Genomic DNA, 18,832 nt, shown 5'->3' on the forward strand with positions numbered 1-18,832 from the left:
AAGATATGATAAAATAATTGTGCCGAAAAATAAAAACATAACATGCCAAAAAAAAAAAAAATACATAAAAAAAGTGATCTAGGGGATTAGAGAAAGAAAAAGTCAAACTCTCCGAGATTATGGAACTGCAAAAGAGGGAGAAAGGAGAGTACGGAAAAGAAGTATTAAAGATACTCAGAGCAGAGAAACACGAATAAATGCCTTAGTAGATAATAACAATTGTGTTATTGTTATGGAATGGATGGATATTTATATTTCGTCATGAACTGTACGGGAAACAAAATAGAGAAGGCAAAGAAAAATATACACATATTTATGAACAACGAGAACTGCACACGAATAGATATAGCATTTATGTTGGACGTTTATGTAAAATGAGAAGAAGTAGGACTGAAGTGTGTAGCTGAATGATATAGTGAATTGAAGGGGTAGTTACACAGACTTATTCACTATGACGTAAGTATTGTGTTTATATAACTATTGTTCTCTCAAATTTCACCGAATTGAACTCTATAGCCCTACAGTGTATGACAAAAACCCTTAGATCCTCCCACAGATCCCAGAAAAAAAAAATGAGCTGTTATCGTTGTATCAATGTGGGATTGTTTCTTAGTAATTCAATGAAAGTAGTGGGAGGTTATCAATCGCCAGTTTCCAGCTTTCTGTATTCAGAAAAGTGGAAGAAATACAACTGAAGTAACTAGATGAAAGTAGTGGAAGGTTATCAATCGCCAGTTTCTACCTTTCTATATTCAGAAAGGTGGAAGAAATACAACTGAAGATGATAGAAATTTTGGATTCACTCCGGAGACCAAACATCGGCCCCTCGTTACCACACCTGCAGATGGTGATGAGGGAGCTGACGAGTTTTGAAAATGGGCAGCAGAGAGCTTGGATATATTAAAAAGCCTAGCTTTCCACACAAGTGTTAATTTGTACCTCTCTTAGCTATAATATTCTCGTACTCCACTCTATGTAACATTCTGAAGAAGAGGATCACGGATAGTTGTCGAAATATACAGATTTTCTGTCCATCTTATCCCATTCTCCGACAGTGGGTTATTAAGTCTCATTGTGGCTCTGAGTTATGGGTCATAGCAATACAAAGTTGTACGAGGGATTTTTAGTTCCAATGTACTCTTCTCCACGGGTTCCAGCCATGCCATGACGGCTCTCTTTCTCTCTCTTTTCCCAAACTTCCCAAAATCTTTTTATTTATTTCTCTTTTGCATTTATCTCATTTGTTAACTCTTTATGTCTCCTAATTCTTCTCTTTCTCCCTGTTCTCCTTCCTATTTGTTTGAATCACGTTGTTCCACTTTTTATTTATTTATTTCCTCCTTAGTGTCTTCATTTCTCCTTTGATTATCTCTAGATTTATCTTGTTTTATTCTTTGTTTTTTATCATTTTATCTAATCATTTATTCGAGACTTCCAGGACATATTTCCAGCTTCCTGCCAACTACCTCCCCCAAAGAAACTCTTTTCCCCACACCTCATCTCTCCCTCCTCTCAGTTTTCTCCCTCTCCCTCACCCTCATTTGCCCCAACAATATAAATTCCTCAGTACAGCCCATTCTCTCTTGTTCCCCCCATCTATTCCAGTTACTATAAATTCCCTCTCTCCCAAAAAAATTCTCTCTCGTATTTTTTCCTCTTACTATCACCTATCCTCTGTCCCTTTGGAAATGGACTAACGTTTCTGATTCAAATGTTCTCTTTTTCTTACTCCACCACCCGGACCTTGATCCTCTTCCACTTCTGTTCCACTTATTTTCATCTCCTTAAATTTCTTTTCTTTCTCCCCTTCCCTCGTTCTTTCCTTCCATTTTCGCGGCGAGTCCGGTTCCACCTGCATCCACTTTCCTTCCTCCTTTCCACATTCACACACATCCACTTCCATAACCTCTCCACTACGCTGCTCCTCCACAGCCTCAGTCTCAACCTCTTCCCCCCTTCTCCTCCTCCTCCTCCTTCTCTTTCTCCTCCTCCTCCCTCCATGTCCTCCTCCTCCTCCTCCTCTTCCTCCTCCTCCTCTTCTTCCTCCTCCTCCTCCTCCTCCTTCTTCACCTCCTCCTCCTCCTCCTCCTCTTCCTCCTCCTCTTCTTCCTCCTTCTCCTCCTCCACCTCCTCCTCTTCTTCCTTCTCCTCCTTCTCTTCCTCCTCCTCCTCTTCCTCCTCCTCCCTCACCTCCTCGTCTTCCTTCTCCCTCTTCCTCCTCCTCCTCTTCCTCCTCCTCCACCTCCTTCTCCTCTTCCTTCTTATCCCTCCTCCTCCTTCTCCCCTCAGTCTTCCCCATCCCCCTGCATCGACCTTATACTGTGATTACATCAAATGTCTTCCGACCTTTGGCAGAGACGAGACCATTTGCGGACGAATACCTTATTGACCGTTCCACACATCATTAAAAAAAAAAAAAAAAAAAAAAAAAAAAAATAAAAAACACTGAACATACAAAGAAGTTTTTGTTTTCAGACGATGTCTTTCCTGCCAAAACTGTCGGGAATTGTTATCTTAAATATTGTCAATAAACACCAAAAACCATAAAACTTTTGTGTCGACGTTATTCACGAGTTCTGAAGGAAGCCACGATTTTATTTGTACCTGCACTGATAAGATGATTCCTCCAAGGTCTAACACCAAAACAACTTCTCGAATATGAACATCCTTTTCCAAGATTCATGAAAAGTCCCAAATGTTCCAAAGTCAATAAGGGCTTTGTCCTCAACAGTTGTTTTTTCTGTCAAACTGTCAGTAGTTACTATCTTCAAACGTCTTCAGCCTATCATCAACTTCCTTTAATCCTACAAATCTGTTATGTTTTACAACTTTCTTCTCTTTCTCATATTCTATTTATCTCACCCACCCTAAATAAATAAATAAACAAATATATAAATAAAATATTAAATACATAAAAATAAATATAGATATATAAATAAATAAATAAATAAATAAATAAATTACAAATAAATAAATAAATAAATAAATGAATAAATAAATAAATAATTAAATAAATATATAAATAAATACATAAAATAGATATGAATAAATAGATGAATAAATATATAAATATATAAATAAATAAATAAATAAATAAATAAATAAATAAATATTATCTTTTCAGTGTTCATTGTATATTCTCTCCTCACTTTCACTCAACACCGACTCCTGTTCTGTCTATTCTGCAGAGCTGGGCGCGTTCCTAGATGCGTTCCTCAATGCGTTTTTCTTTAGATTGGCTGCGGTTAGCGCTCCCGAGCTATTAAAGCATTACAGGTGCTGGTATAGTATGTGGCCTACCTTTTGGATGTGGCCTACTACGAAAATTTTCTTTGGTATAGTATGTGGTCTACTGAACTTTTATTTTAGCATGGACATGTCTCTTAAGCTATAATAGCTTGGGAGAGCTAACCGCGGCCAAACGAAAGCGGAACGTACCGAGGAACGCACCTAGGAACGCAAAGATAAAATCATATAGGAATGCACCAAGAAACGCATCTAGTAACGCACCGAGGAACGCTTTTATCTCTGTTATTCTTCTCTCACCCCTTCTCATCCCTTCCCCCGCCCTGTTTTCTTCCTCAAACTCCAACAAATCATTAATTTTCAAACTACCTTTAAATCACTTTTTTTTTTAGTTTCACTAAAATAATTCCTATCCACTCCCGATTTTACTTTATCCTTTTCTTCTCGTCTTTATTCCTCTCTTCCAACACTGCTCCCTCAAACATCCAACTATTTCTACTTGAAACTTCTTCCCCCATCTCCTTACCTCACAAATTCACTCTCTTCCCTTCTTTCCCTTCTCTCTCAGCTCCTTTTCCTACTCCCATTCAGACTCTTCAATAATTGTGTTTCTTAATTTCTTCAATGTCCTTGTTCATTAACTACTTCTCTTTCTCCTCCACACCAAGCACAACTTAAAATTTTCACTCTCTTCCCTTCCTCTCCGTGGTTAACCCCCTGTTTTATGGCGAATCTCAAGCATGACTTTCAAACATTTACAATTCAACTTTCTCCCAACATATTCTACCATTCCTTCTCTCCTCACTAACACTATGTATCAGTGTCTACCCACACCTTTCTTCTTTTTCCCTCTCCTCCTCTCAATCATCCGCTAATCTCGAATTCTTTCCTCGAACATCTACTGTTTCTGCTTCCAATTTTGCTTCAGCTATATCCTCTTCCTATATCAACTATTTTTAAATCGGCTACACATCTTTCCCTTTCCCTAACGCATCTCCCCTCCCCCCACACATATACTCTTCCAGTTCTCCGTCTGTCTGTCTATCTATCTGCCTGCCTGCCTGCCTGCCTACCTGCTTGTCCTCCACCCACTCATTCTCTCTCTCTGTCTCACTATGTCTCACCCTGTCTCACCCTCTCTCACTCTATTTCACTATCTATCACTTTCTCTCACTCTCATTTTCTCTCTCACTTCTCTCTCACTTCTCTCTCTCCCCCTCTCTCACTCTCTTACATTCTTACACTCTTACTATTTCACTGTTTCACTCTAACTCTTTCACTGTCGCATTCTCTCTCTCTCTCTTTCTCTCTCTCTCTCTCTCTCTCCCTCTCTCAGAAACAGCCTTTCACGTTGATACCAACGCCCCTGAGGACCCGTTCCCGGCAGACTCTCCCGCAGAAGCTTCCGAAGTCGCCAATAGTCATTTCGGCTTTCGAACCAACACAGAGACCCCAAACCAAGAAGGGGAGAGGAACGGAAAGAGGGGGAATGGATGGAAGAAGTGCGAGAAAAAAAATGAATAAATTAAAGAAGGTAAATATAAAGTGACAGAGGGTAAGGAAAGAGGAGGGAAGGCTATGGGGAGAGAGTACGGGGGGAAAGAAGGAAAAGTTTGAGAGTTGAAAATAGAAAGGAAAATTGAATGTTAGGGGGAAGGGAAAGACGAAAGGAAAGGGGAGGAGGGTAGTGAAAACAGGGGAGATCAAATGGAAGGGGAAGAGAAAGAGAAGAGGAAGAGGAAGAGGAGGAGGAAGTGGAAGTGGAAAAGGAGAAGAGGAAGAGGAGAAGAGAAAGAGAGGAAGAGGAAGAGGAGTGGAGGAAGAGGAGTAGAGGAAGAGGAGTAGAGGAAGAGAAGAAGAGGAAGAGGAGAAGAGGAAGAGGAGAAGAGGAGAAAAGGAAAAGGAAGAGGAAAAGAAAAAGAGGAAAAGAGGAAAAGGAGAAGAGGAAGAGGAGAAGAGGAAGAGGAGAAAAGGAAGAGGAGAAAAGGAAGATGAGAAGAGGAAGAGGAGAAGAGGAAGAGGAGAAAAGGAAGAGGAGAAGAGGAAGGGGAGAAGAGTATAGGCAAGAGGAAGGAAAGTGATAAAGGGAATAGGAAAGGAAATAGGAAGGATTTAGGAAAGGAGAAAAGGGAAGGGAAAGAGGAAGGTAAAAGTGTAAAAGGAAATGAATGTGCAGGGGGAGTGGAAGGGAAGGTAAAATTCAAGGTAAATGACAGGAAATGGGAAAGGCAAAAAAGGAAAGAGCTGGGGAGGTGGAGGTGGAGGTGGAGGTGGAGGGGCAAGGGGAGGGGGAGAAGGAGAGGGAGGGGAAGGGGGAGAGGGAGGGGGAGGGGTTGAGGGAGGGGTGGGGGGAGGGGAGGTGAGGGGGTGGGGGGAAGGAGGGGGATGGGGTCGAGGTGGGTGGGGGAGGGAAGAGGGAGGGGGCGGGTGGAGGTGGAGGGGGAAGGGAAGGGGAGGGGGAGAAGGATGTGTGAGGGGAGGAGGGGAGGGGGAGGGAGGTGAGAGGGAGGGGTGGGGGAGAGAGGGAGAAGAGGGAGGGGGGAGAGAGGGGGAGGGGAGGGGGGAGGGAAGGGGGAGTGAGGGGGAGGGTGGAAAGGGGACGAGGAGAGGAGACGAGGCGAGGGGCGAGGGAGGAAGGGGAGAGAGGTAAAAAAGAAGAGAAAAAGACGAGGACAAAGACCGAAAAAAAAAAGAAAGAAAAAGAGGGGATAGAAAGAAAAGAAAAAAAAATGAATGAGAGAGAAGAGGGAAAAAAAAGGGGGAGAGGGAGGGGAATGGGAGAGAAAAAAAAGCAAGGAAGGGGGAAGAATAGAAGGAGATGAGGGAGGCTAGAAAAAGAAAGAAAAAGGGGAGGGGAATAAAGTGGAGGGGGAGGGGAAGAGGAGGGGGAGTGGGAGTGGGAGGGGAGGTGAGGGATAGGGGAAGTTGAGGTGGAGGGGGAGGTGGAAGGGGAGGGGGAGAGGGAGGGGGAGGTGGAGGGGAAGGGGGAGAGGGAGGGGTATGGGGAGAGGGAGGGAGCGGTGGAGGGGAGGTGGAGGTGGAAGGGGAGGGGGAGAGGGAGGTGGAGGTGGAGGGGAAGGGGGAGAGGGAGGGGAGGGGGAGGGGAGGTGGAGGCAGAAGGGGATAGGGAGGTGGGGGTGGAGGGGGAGGGAAAGAGGGAGGGGGAGGGGAGGTGGAGGGGGAGGGGAAGGGGGAGGAGGGGGAGGATAATTGATAAAAAGGTACAAGATGAGTTAAGGGGAAATTGGAGAAATGGGGAAGGAAAAGGAAGGGAAAAGGCAAGGGGGAGAAGGAAAATGAGAAAAGAGAAAGGAAAGGTATAGGAAAGGGAATTTGAGCAAACGCATATGTGGAATAGAGAGAGGAAAATGAGAAATTTGTAAATGAGAAGTGAAAAGGAAAAGATGTAGAAAAATAGAAAGAAAAGATAAAATAAAGATAAAAGAGGGAGTAAGAGGTAAAAGAGAAGTAAGTTAAAAGTATTTGAGAAAAAAAAAGTCATCGAATGTGAATGAGAACGAAAATAAAAAAATAAAAATAAAAATTATATTGAAAGTAAAAGGAGAAAACAAAAAACACAAACCCGATATAGGAGAGGAATAGGGAAAACAATAAGTAAAGGAAATGAAAAAAGAAAGAGGAAAGAAAGAGGAGAGACGGAAACGGAAGAAGGAAAGGAGAGAAAGAGAGAAGAAAATGAAAAAGAGGAGAAAAGGGGAACAAGAAAAGGAGAGGATGAAAGGGAAGAAGAAAAAGGGAAAAGGAGAGGAAAAAAGCAAAGAGAGAGGAGGAAAAGAGAAGGAAATGGGGGAGAGGAAAGAGAGAAGAGGAAAAAGAAGGAAAGGGAAGAGGTAAAGGAAAACGCAATGGAGAAGGAAATGGGAGAAAGACAGAAGGAAAGGGAAAAGGAAAGGGAGAAGGAAAGGGAGAAGAAACGGAGTAAGGAAAGGTAAGAGGGAAAGGTAAGGGGAAAGGGGAAAAGAAAAGAGGTAAGGGGGTAAGAGGTAAGGGGGTAAGAGGTAAGGGGGTAAGAGGTAAGGGGGTAAGAGGTAAGGGGTAAGAGGTAAGGGGTAAGGGGTAAGGGGTAAGAAGTAAGGGGTAAGAGGTAAGGGGTAAGAGGTAAGGGGGAAAAGAAAAGAGAATAATAGAAAGGGAAAAGGAAAGGTAAGAAGGAAAAGGAAGAAGAAAGAGGGAAAAAATAGGGAAGAAAGAAAGGGGAAGGAAAGGGGTTAAGAAAATGAGAGAAGGAAATGGGAAAAGGTAAGGGGAGAAGGAAAATGAAGAAATATGGGGGAAGAGAGAAGGAGAAGAAATAGGGAGAAGAAAGAGGGAGAAGAAAAGGGGAGAAAGAAAGGGGAGAACAAAGGAAATAGGAATAGAAAAGGGAAATACGGAGGGGAAAATGAAAGAAAAAGAAAATGAAAAAATAAAGGGAAAATGAAAATGGCTAAAGGAAAGTGGACAGGAAAGGGAGAAAGAAAATGAAAATGAAAGGAAAAAAGAAAAATTGAGAGGAAAGAGGAAATCGATAAGGTAAAAGATAAAAAAAGATAGGAAGGGGGAAAATAGATATAAGAAAAAGGAAATTAAAAATAAGAAAGAGATAATAAAAAAAAGGGGAAAGTAAAGAGAAAAATTTAAAGGAAAACGTAAAGAGGAGGAAATAGAAAAAAAAAATAGAAAATAAAAAAACAACGAAAAGAAAACGAGGAACAGGAGGTGGTAGTCTGAAAGAGAAATCTGGAGATAAATCGTAAAATGAGAAGAAGAGAAGATGAAATAGAGGAAGAAACTGACATGGAGAGGAAGAGAAAAGACCGAGGCGTCGAGAGGAAGAATAAAAAAAAAAAGAATAAAAGAAAAATAACGACAATACATTAGTGAAGGAGGAAAGCTGAAAGAAAATGGAAAAACCGAAGTAAAAGAACAGATGTAGACAGAGAGAGAGAGGGGAGAAAGAGAGAGAGAGAGAGAGAGAGAGAGAGAGAGAGAGAGAGAGAGAGAGAGAGAGAGAGAGAGAGAGAGAGAGAGAGAGAGAGAGAGAGAGAGAGAGAGAGAGAGAGAGAGAGAGAGAGAGAGAGAGAGAGAGAGAGAGAGAGAGAAAAGACAGAGAGAGGAGAGAAAATGAAAGAGAGAAGGAGAGGCGATACATAGATAGTTATCTGGATGGATAATTAATTGGAGCGAAAGATAGAGGGAGAGGATGGAGAGAGGGAAGATAGGAGGAAAAAAATGTCACTTGAAAACGTAAACCTATCCATCAACAGTGTGGTTCGCTTTATTTACTTTTAAGAAAAATTCGCTTCGATTTTTAGTTTTAATCAAGAAAGGTTGTAACAGGGTCTCGATCCACCAGGACTATGTTCAGCCGGAGGGCCGAGGGTACAAAGACTCTTCTTCCTCTGGAAGTTATCAAAAGGATATTTACGAAATATATCAAAAGACTGAAGCAGTTAACGACGAGCAAACAAGAGAAAGAATGAGTGGATGATGGATCAGATCATCGAGTCGGTCAGTTGGAGAGTCGGTCAATCGGTCATTCAGTCGGTCGGTCAGGTCAGTCAGTCAGCTAGTCAGTCAGCAAATCAGTCTGCTAGTCAGTCAGCTAGTCAGTCTACTTGTCAGTTAGCCATAGAGACCTAAAGCCTATTAGAGAACCTAGAGTGTTATAAAGACAAACATTCTGATAGAGACAGGCAGACAGTTTGATAAAGACACGTGATAGACAGTCTGGTAGAGATAGATAGGCAGACAGTTTGGTAGAGAGACTCGTAGAGAAGATAAGGCAGAGATTTAAGGAGAGTAGGAGAACGTAGAGATAATCAAAGTGATTAGCAATTTTTGAAATTGGAGATTAGTTTCAAATCGTAAAAGATTGCTATGTGACATAGTCTGCAGGGATGTCACGAAATTTCTTGAAATATCAAGTATATATACTGTGTAGTCAGTATCCCATACGGGGTCAGTAATTAAGTGATCCAGGAGATCTCAGTAAGGTAATGTTGATGCAAACAGGATGTCCTGTTCAATTGAGAAAAGAAAATTAAAATGAATCTGCCACTGGCAAAATATTAAGTGAATTACTGAACGTCTTCATCCCAGTTAAAAAGAAAAAAAAAAAGTACTTCTTGGTAATGGAAGACAACCTTATCTAATAGGAAGTGTCAAAATATCACAAGAAAAGGATGGGAATTGTGGGATAAATGACTGGCTATTAAAATATCTCAGTGCTTAGAATCTACATTAAAAAAAAATTGGAATTGTGTGATAAATGACTGGCTATTGAATGAGAAATGAAGAACTCTACGAGACGAATAAAAACAATCAAATAAATAAAACCAATATTGTTGCGATCTCATATTACTTTTATTGACTCTCGTTGTAATATTATGACCCTGCTGGGTTGGTAGGGACGGGAGGTCATGTAAGACTTAACATCACAAGCTGTCGAAAACTGGATTACAAACACAACCTCGTGGCGCGGTGGTTAGAATTCTCGCCTGCCACTACGACGATCCGGGATCGAATCCCGCCTAGGACTAAACTAATTTCATTATCGCTGCGCTGCGGGTTGTCATTCCAACTCTCATGGGGGGGGGAGTTGGGTGTGTGTGCGTGTATTACCCATAGATCGGTCATACGAGCTCTAAGCTCTCATCCGGGAGGTTAATAACTATCAATCACGAGTCCAACACGTTATCTAAGACCATGGTGAATCACACACATACATACGCACACACACATACATGTACGAACACACACGCACACACGTTCAGACACACACGTACACATACACACACACACAAACACACACACGCACACACACACATATATACACAAGAGCACACACACACACACACACACACACACACACACACACACACACACACACACACACACACACACACACACACACACACACACACACACACACATATTCAGGCTGTCACCAATCTTATATTCAACTGAGAAGAAGAGTATTTAATTGGTTTTGATTGTGGCATTGCACTTTCGATTCAAAACCTACGATATTATTCAGCTGAGGGGATTTTTTTTCTTTAAGCATCAGTGGTGTATGTGCTGGAGATGTTGCACGATGCTTGAGTGAGGAGAACGATTTTTTACTTTTATTTTATTTTCATTTTCACCTTTATTTCGCTATTGGCATGTCCTTAATGTGATGTTAATGCTTTACCTTCACCCATTGGAAAATAATTCAATTAAATTGCTTATTATGATAGCTGGAAGACTCAGTGCTCTGTCTTTTTAACATAGTCATTCCAAGTGGAGAGTCTCTGGGAAGGATCAATTGCCAGAAGGCCGAAGACCAAAGACTCAAATGAGGTTTCGCTTAGTCGTTTCCATGGCCCTAGTCCTAGGTACTTCTTGTCCCGCTCCACCCAGTGCTTGAAGCCTGGATCCTCGAGATCGGCTTTGACCCAAGGTCGGGCCGAGGTCAGCATGATGAAGAGGACCATCCCGCACGACCAGATGTCAACGGGAGGACCTCTGTATGGGCTCCTGGGGAGAACTTCGGGCGCCATGAAGGCCGGGGTGCCTGCAAATCCAGACAAGACAATCTCTTTACCCTCAGAGATGTAAACGCAGGAGAGACCCATGTCGGCGATCTTCAGGGTTTCTCTCTCTGCGATGAGAAGGTTGGAGGGTTTGATGTCCCTGTGGACAACCCCTCGGGATTCCAGGTATCCTACACCTGCCACCATCTGGTCGAAATAGTTCTCTGCCTCTTCTTCGGTCATGTCGAGAACTTTCGATTCCAGGGACCCTCTTCGGCAGTACTCCATATACATTTGGAGGTTCCTGCCTTCATTCTTCCAGAAGAAAAGTTGGACGATGTTTATATGGCTCAGTTGACTATGGATGACTTTCTCCATGATCGTGGAAGCTCCTTCTTCGATGTAAACTTTCTTGAAAGCCATTCGCTCGTTCGTCCCTTTGTTTTCGATCAAGGTCACTCTCCCGAAAGTGCCTTGACCGAGGACCTTAACTTCCTTCCATGTCTTATTCCTAGACACATGAGTCTAGACCTTTTCCTTGCTTTCATTTACCCTCGAAGGAATATATTCATAATTGAATTGGTAATTCCCACTTCCAGCATCCTTCTACATCTGCCTCTCCGTCTGTCTGTATATGTCTGACTATTAGGTTATCTCTTTACATGTCTGTGTATCTATTCCTCTCTCTCTCTCTCTCTCTCTCTCTCTCTCTCTCTCTCTCTCTCTTAAAAATTATATTACACACACACACACACACACACACACACATATATATATATATATATATATATATATATATATATATATATATATATATATATATATATACATATACATATACATATATACATATACATATATACATATATATGCATATATACATACATACATATATATATACATATATACATATATATGCATATATACATACATACATATGTATACATATATATATATATATGTATATATATATATATATATATAAGACAAACGCACAAGCAAACACACATACGCACGGATGTACACGCATATGCACACACATACACACACACACACACACACACACACACACACACACACACACACACACACACACACACACACACACACACATATATATATATATATATATATATATATATATATATATGCATACATATATACATACATACATATATATACAAACATAGAAAAGCACGCGTAATGTAAAACTATGAGAAAATAAAAAACAAAACAAAGAGAAAACCGGAGACACTAATATATGCAGAGGATATTCACTAGAGTATTGCCTTTTATTTAGATAATGACAAGGCAAGAAAAAATGTTGCCCCAACTCACACAAGATTAGCATATGATAATCATGGGGTAAATCGTGCAGAGGAACTTTGTGTTCCAATAAATCACACCCACGTACTCAATAAGCAGATAGAGAAACCAGGAGCTGCAATGAAACCGATCAAACCATAATTCAAGTTTCTTAGACATTTTGGCGCTCAGACATATTTTTCTTAAAGAGAAGAAAGGTGAATTATGTTGTCTGTGTACCAGCTTACTCTCGCTTTTTTCAATTTCGGACTATTTTTGATTAACAGGGAGGTTTCAGTCTTAAAGACGAAACAAGGGAGATCTTGAGGAAGGCGTCTGAGACGGTCTGACGCTCAGGCTTCTCCAGATATTTACATATATGTTTTTTCTTTTTTTAAGAACCAGAAGATTATTTATGTTGCTTCCGTGTTCCCCTCTTTTTATAGACACTACTTTCAATAAGCAAAAACATTTCACTTTTGACAAGGAAACACGAATGACCATAAGGAACTACACTTTCTGAGGAAGTGAAATAGAAGAAAGGTGAAAACACGATATTATTTTTTTTTCGGGTGGGGATAGTTTTTAGCGTTTAAAATTTTATGAGTATTATTTCATCAGGATAAACAGCATTTATATCATTGGGGACAGTATTGCACAGGAGGGATGGAGTCAAAGAGATATTAATGGAAATATTTATGGAAAATAACAGAACGGAGGGATCGTAGAAGCTAAAAGTTATCAGTATTCTTTTTTTTAAGGAAGTTTCGTTTTTAGTCTTAAAATAATTCTGCGTAGTTCTAATCCGTAGGGGTATCATTATAGTCTTTAGAATGTTGACTACATGCAATTTATGCAGTCAGTAACCTATACGTGGTAGAAGTTAGTGATAGAATATGAGGCGAGAATTTTGTAGAATTTATGTCTACGAGTACACTGTTTTAGACAAAGCACAATGACTTGTGGCCAGTTACTACAGACGTCCAAGTTTTACTTTGCCTTCAGCTGAATAAAATCGTATTAAAACAACAGGGCAGGACTCGCAGTAATGGTTATAAACTGGACAAATTTAGATTTAGGCAAGAATTGGTTTATTAATAGGGTGGTCGACGAATGGAATAAACTTAGTAACCATGTAGTAAGCGCTGAAACTATCAGCTGTTTTAAGAAACGATTAGACGACTTTATGGATGGGAATGACAGGTGGTGATGGATACGGAGCTGCCTAGTGTAGGCCTTATGGTCTCTTGCAGTCTCCTTAATTCTTATGTTCTTATGTATGGCGTGAGCCAGAATAAAATATCTAGAGGCATCACCGTACCAGAGAGATGAATGAAATATCTTGGCGGCAGTCAGGGCGAAATTAAAAGTATCACTCGGTACGTAAGTTATTTGGTATTTTGTTAATAGTGACCAACGATTCTTTTCTTAGGACTGTATGACACAGGAGAGGTCGAGTCGTAGATTAGATGAAGCAGAGATTTAAGGAAAATAACAGAACGGAGGGATAGTACAAGATCAAAGTGATTAGCATTTTTTTTTTTTTAAGTGGAGATTAGATTCTTGGGGACAATATCACAAAGTAGAGGTCGAGTCGTAGATAGTGATGCAATTTTTTTTAATCGAAAGTTAAAAAAAGAACAAATATTTTTTTTCACACGTCCAAATTTGTTCAGATATTGAATATCAAGTATATGAAAACAGGTGTAAGTACTTGGTTTATCTCTCCACATATGCGTATCTACATTATCCAAAGAGACATCAGATACAGTACAAAAATAAACAAGTAATTGACATTTTTAGTCAGGACTCAGATGCTGCAACAAGTGTAGATACTGTATATGGGCCAATATGGCTACCATACAAAATTTACTCCTAGTATAATGTTCAAAGATAAAAACACTCCAAATTTCCTTGTCATTAATGGTTAAACATACACATAAAATAGGATATACAATAAGGTATGCACAAATTAATCATGATCTATGGGCGTGGAAAAAAAAGTCAATTTTTTTGTTATAAAGAACTTGTTTTTTATTATTAAAAACACGTTGTTTTATTATTGAAAAACAAGTTGTTTTTTTAGTTGCATCTATAGGTGTGACACAAAGATAGACAGAGGTTCACAGTCTGACAGAGAAAGCGACATAGACAGTCTGATAGAGACAGAAAGTCTGATACAAATACATAGGCAGATGTAAACAGTCTGGTAGAGATAGAGGTAAACAGTCTGATAGCGACAGAGACAGATAGACAGTTTGATACAGCGACAGAGAAAGACAGACAGCCTGATAAAAAGACAGAGAGAGACAGACAATCTGATAGAAAGAGAGACAGATAGACAGTAAGGAACAGTGACAGAGAAAGACACACAGCCTGATACAAAAAGAGAGAGACAGACAGTCTGATAGAGACAGAGACAGACAGTCAATCTGCCTGCTAGCCAGCCAGCCAGCCAGCCAAGCACAGTGTCCGTGAGAACGGGATTGAAGGCGTGAGAACGGGATTGAAGGCGTGAGAAAGGGATTGGGGTCGTGAGAGAGGAACAGACGCGAGTTAGGACGTGAGTTGGAGACTGAAGAGTAACCAAGATGTGGGGAGTGAAATCCGGAGAAAATTAGAAACTGAGAAAAGAAAGATAAGGGAGACAGTGAAGAATCGATAGATCCGAAGAGAGGGAGGAAGAGGCCGAAGAGAGAGGAGAGAAGGAGGTAAAGAGGAGGGCGGGATGTCAGATAGAGAGCAAAGAAGAGGAATGTAGACCCTTGTCAGTAATACTGAAGTCTTCTACGGTTATTTTGGCTTCCTCAAGGCTATTTCTTTCATCGCCACGAATAGAGAGAAGGACGGGATGTCAGATAGAGAGCAAAGAAGAGGAATGTAGACCTTTTTCAGTGATACTGAAGTCTTCTATGGTTATTTTGGTTGCCGTAAGGTGATTTATTTCAGCTTATGGAAACCATTCATCGCCACGAAAAGGTTATGAATGCTCTTGATATACTAGTCACCATGACGAAATTCATTGAAAAATTGGAAATAGGCTTCCCGCTAATGCAATAGTATAATTAGTTAGACTATTCACGACGCCGACTTTCGATGTATTATTTCCATTGTTCACTTGGATCCGGCTCTTTATGGACCAACAGGTCACCCGTGGATTTCAATTTCATCGAATCCCTTTATATTTTACTATAATCAATTGTCCCATCACACATCGATCTAGCATTCCTTCATTACTTATCAGGCTTGGCCGAATTAAATGAAAATTTCTTGATCTTTGTTGCTAATCTAGTATGTGACTGAAAAATTTCGACACCCTGTAGATTACGTAGATTGAAGAATTATTATGAATGTAGTTATAAACGTTAACGGTACAAGTTTGTGTGTACAAAAGTCTGCGGTTACGACACGCCATGTTTGAAAACCCCCGACCATGTCTTTCGCATCCTCTCCCGCCACTTCGCTATTTATCTGAGCAAATGTCCCAATACACGATGTAGTCAAGGAGCGAAGAAGGAAAGAAAAGACGGAGGAGGAAGAGGAGAAAGGAATGAGTGAGGATTTGAACCGTGAAGATCAAACCTGGAAAGACAGAGAGATGCAGATACGAAGGGGAGGAAAGGGGGGTGGGGGGAAAGGACACGAGAGATCAGGTCGAGGTTCTGCCTGCTATTGGAGAAGAAGGACATACGAGGAGATGAGAAGAAAGGGGCAAAACTAACTTCAATAAATTGGAATTGGAGGACATAATACGAGGTGAATAAGGAAGAAAATAAATGCAAGAAGAGGATTGTAAAAGGCGTGTGAAAAGGGAAATGAAACGCGTGTGAAACGAAGTAAAACGAAAAGGGTCTTGGAAACAAATAGGTAAAGGGAAAACATATAAATTAAAAGTAAACTGGACGACTAAGAATAATACACTATGAAGGTGAAGGTATTGTCATAAATATGATTTGCCAGATACATCCTTTCGTCCTCCCTCGAGGGCACGTATTTATATCATGTGTGTGTGTGTGTGTGTGTGTGTGTGTGTGTGTGTGTGTGTGTGTGTGTGTGTGTACGTGTGTGTGTGTGTGTGCGTGTGTGCGTGTTTGTATGTGCGTATGTGTGTGGGTGTACATTAATCGTCATTTCTTTGGACTATTTTCATTCCCTTTCGTGTACTACTTTTTCTCAAAGATTGTATTACTTATCCCATTCAAATTCTTTCTCAGATGACCCCTTCTTATCACATCTTCTACTTCAGTTTCTCCTTCTCTACCTAACACATTCATTTTCATTATGTCCATTTCAATACCACTTTAGCATAATATAGACTAAATTATCTCTCACGACCCCCGAAATTGTCTATTGAAAACATTTAATTACTTTCATTTCAACCCTCTCAGTAGTGTGAAATACTGATTACTTGTTGTTTGTGGACAATCACAAACCACATTCTACTTTGGTCTTAAGAGTTGTTGTTGTGAACTTAATATCCTTGTCCGTAACTTCGTGTTGACGTCGTATGTTATCTTATCCATCTAGTCTCCCCTCAATGATCAATTAAGATCTATTTTAAGGTGGGATTCATGTGTAATAGTGCCAGAAATCCAGTACACTACTCCGATGTGAGCCAGGTGATTATATTCAAGTGAAGGAAGCTTCTGTAGACTTCAAAGAGTTAAAGAAATTCATCATATATTTTCTTTCTTCGGTCTATTTCTGAGAGAGAGAGAGAGAGAGAGAGAGAGAGAGAGAGAGAGAGAGAGAGAGAGAGAGAGAGAGAGAGAGAGAGAGAGAGAGAGAGAGAGAGAGAGAGAGAGAGAGAGAGAGAGAGAGAGAGGAAGAGAAAGAGAGAGGAAGAAACGTTGACATGCATTCATTACTTTGTGCATTTGTGGATCGTTCCTCCATTCAATGAAACCATCCATGTTTCTGTCGAGTGTCGAGGAGATCTCTGGTATGAGAGAAACATCTCTAGCCCGGTGAAATCTCTTGTCAGAATAAAATCAGCAGAGAATGCCAATTTCCTGAAAGGGCATCAGGGCCAGTCTTTGACACTGGCACCCATATTCAACTCTTGTGCTTGTTTTTGGTGTCGTCAGGAAGTTTTATTAAACTCTGAAAAATTCTTTTGGACCTCAAGGGGTAGGTAGACATATGTACGTTGCCTGTTGCAGTGGCTAACTCTTCTACCATCAGTCATTTATTTCATTCAACAAAATAGTCCAATTTAACTTAAACCCAACCCCATTGAATGTTTTCTTTGGTGTCACCACTTCTAGTATTAAATATGTCTGCCACCAAGTGAGTTAATATAACTTAAAGAAAGTAGTTTTTTTGAGGTTTGATTTTTTAAAACATTTTCAATAGGGTAACGCTCCGTTTACTTTTCTGTGACCAAACGCAGACGATTTCAACCAGCTAAAGTTCGGATTCAGGATGAAATGATTTACGATAAATCAAGACACAGTGATTGCCCCTTAGTTTAATAAAATCGTCTCCTGTTTGCCAGGACAAAGACATAAAGTGTGAAACCGCATCCCATGATGGTCTTAACTACTTTCCGATAATTAAGCAAACACTAAGTCCCTAAATAAAAAATATGCCTTTCCCACTACCCTGTGCCACTTTCTCAGGTTATTCTAGCTACCGTCAGACAATTTTAATCAACTCCCAGACAGGATTATATTCTATATCGATTAACCCTTTTTGTGTGAAGTGACAGCAGTCTGCCTTTTGCATCTCTGTTGCACTCCGTGGGAAGCAAAATTTGAAAGATTCAGAAAACTGTAAAACAGAGGAAGGAAGATGTTACACGAGAAATACGATTATTATGAGCCATAGTAATGAAGGGTTATGAACTAGATTATTTCAGACCGGATACGTCATCATTGGCCATACAAGTCGGAATGGAAAATTGCTAAAGGATGCATCACGGTTTGCAGGCGCTAACCGTTCTCAGATTGCAAGACGTGATTCTTCAGGGCATAACCGTAAAATGCTAGGGTTTATGTTAGCGTTGCTCTCCAGATATCGTGAAAGTTAACCTCCTGCCAATATTTCAGCAGACAATTGCCTTCGGTATTCTCACTGCTCTTTTGTCACTTAACAATTCAAAAGAAAGGATATAGGAGCGCATCACGCGAGAGAAACGACACAAGATCTTGTCATTATTTCGCGAGGAGTGTGCAGACGATTTTCCATTTCCTTTGTAAATGTCGGCGCTGTCTTTGAGGGTCATCTTATTCGTTATATCATTTATCTTTCGTTTTGTGTTTGGTTAATCTTATATTCTATATAGATTAATTATAAATTAAAAATACTCAAATAAACATTAAAAAGAATACATAAACAGTTGAGACAACATATTGAGTAAATTTGTTACCACATTTTTCAATGCTCTATTTTTTCATATCCTGTGTTTTTCTTATTTGACAATATGATTAAAATTGTTATATACATCTGGGGCCGTATACACAAAACTTGTTAGCACTAACAAATAGCTGTTAAGGGTAACAAATTCCTGTTAAGGCTAACATTTAGCTGTTAAGCACTAACAGTGGATACAGAAAACTTGTTAGGGCCTTAAAAGTACTGTTAAGATAAAAGTGCTGAGGAGGACTATTAAGCTCTTAACAAGTTCCTGTTAGTAGAGAAGATGGCGGAGCAACAACAACTAAAAAGATGACTGCGAGTTTATTGACAGCGACGGGACATATTTAACGAGTACAATGACGACGAACTCATCAAACGCTTCAGAATGAACCGTGCTGGTATAA

At 40.3% G+C, this 18,832-nt stretch overlaps 1 protein-coding gene across 1 annotated transcript; it reads right to left on the reverse strand.

Annotated features, from left to right (window-relative positions):
* Window positions 1-10,496: 10,496 nt before the first annotated feature.
* LOC143028873 (serine/threonine-protein kinase Chk1-like) lies at window positions 10,497-11,186 on the reverse strand. Its single transcript, XM_076191231.1, has one exon. It carries the CDS (start codon window positions 11,184-11,186, stop codon window positions 10,497-10,499), a length of 690 nt encoding a protein of 229 aa, XP_076047346.1.
* Window positions 11,187-18,832: the final 7,646 nt, after the last annotated feature.

Source organism: Oratosquilla oratoria, chromosome 10 (assembly GCF_046742065.1).
Source record: "Oratosquilla oratoria isolate Oo_2021 chromosome 10, ASM4674206v1, whole genome shotgun sequence".
NCBI lineage: Eukaryota > Metazoa > Arthropoda > Malacostraca > Stomatopoda > Squillidae > Oratosquilla > Oratosquilla oratoria.

Bases quoted from the DNA above. Each gene is read 5' to 3' on its own strand.
- LOC143028873 (XM_076191231.1), bottom strand. From the start codon at position 11,186: ATGGCTTTCAAGAAAGTTTACATCGAAGAAGGAGCTTCCACGATCATG.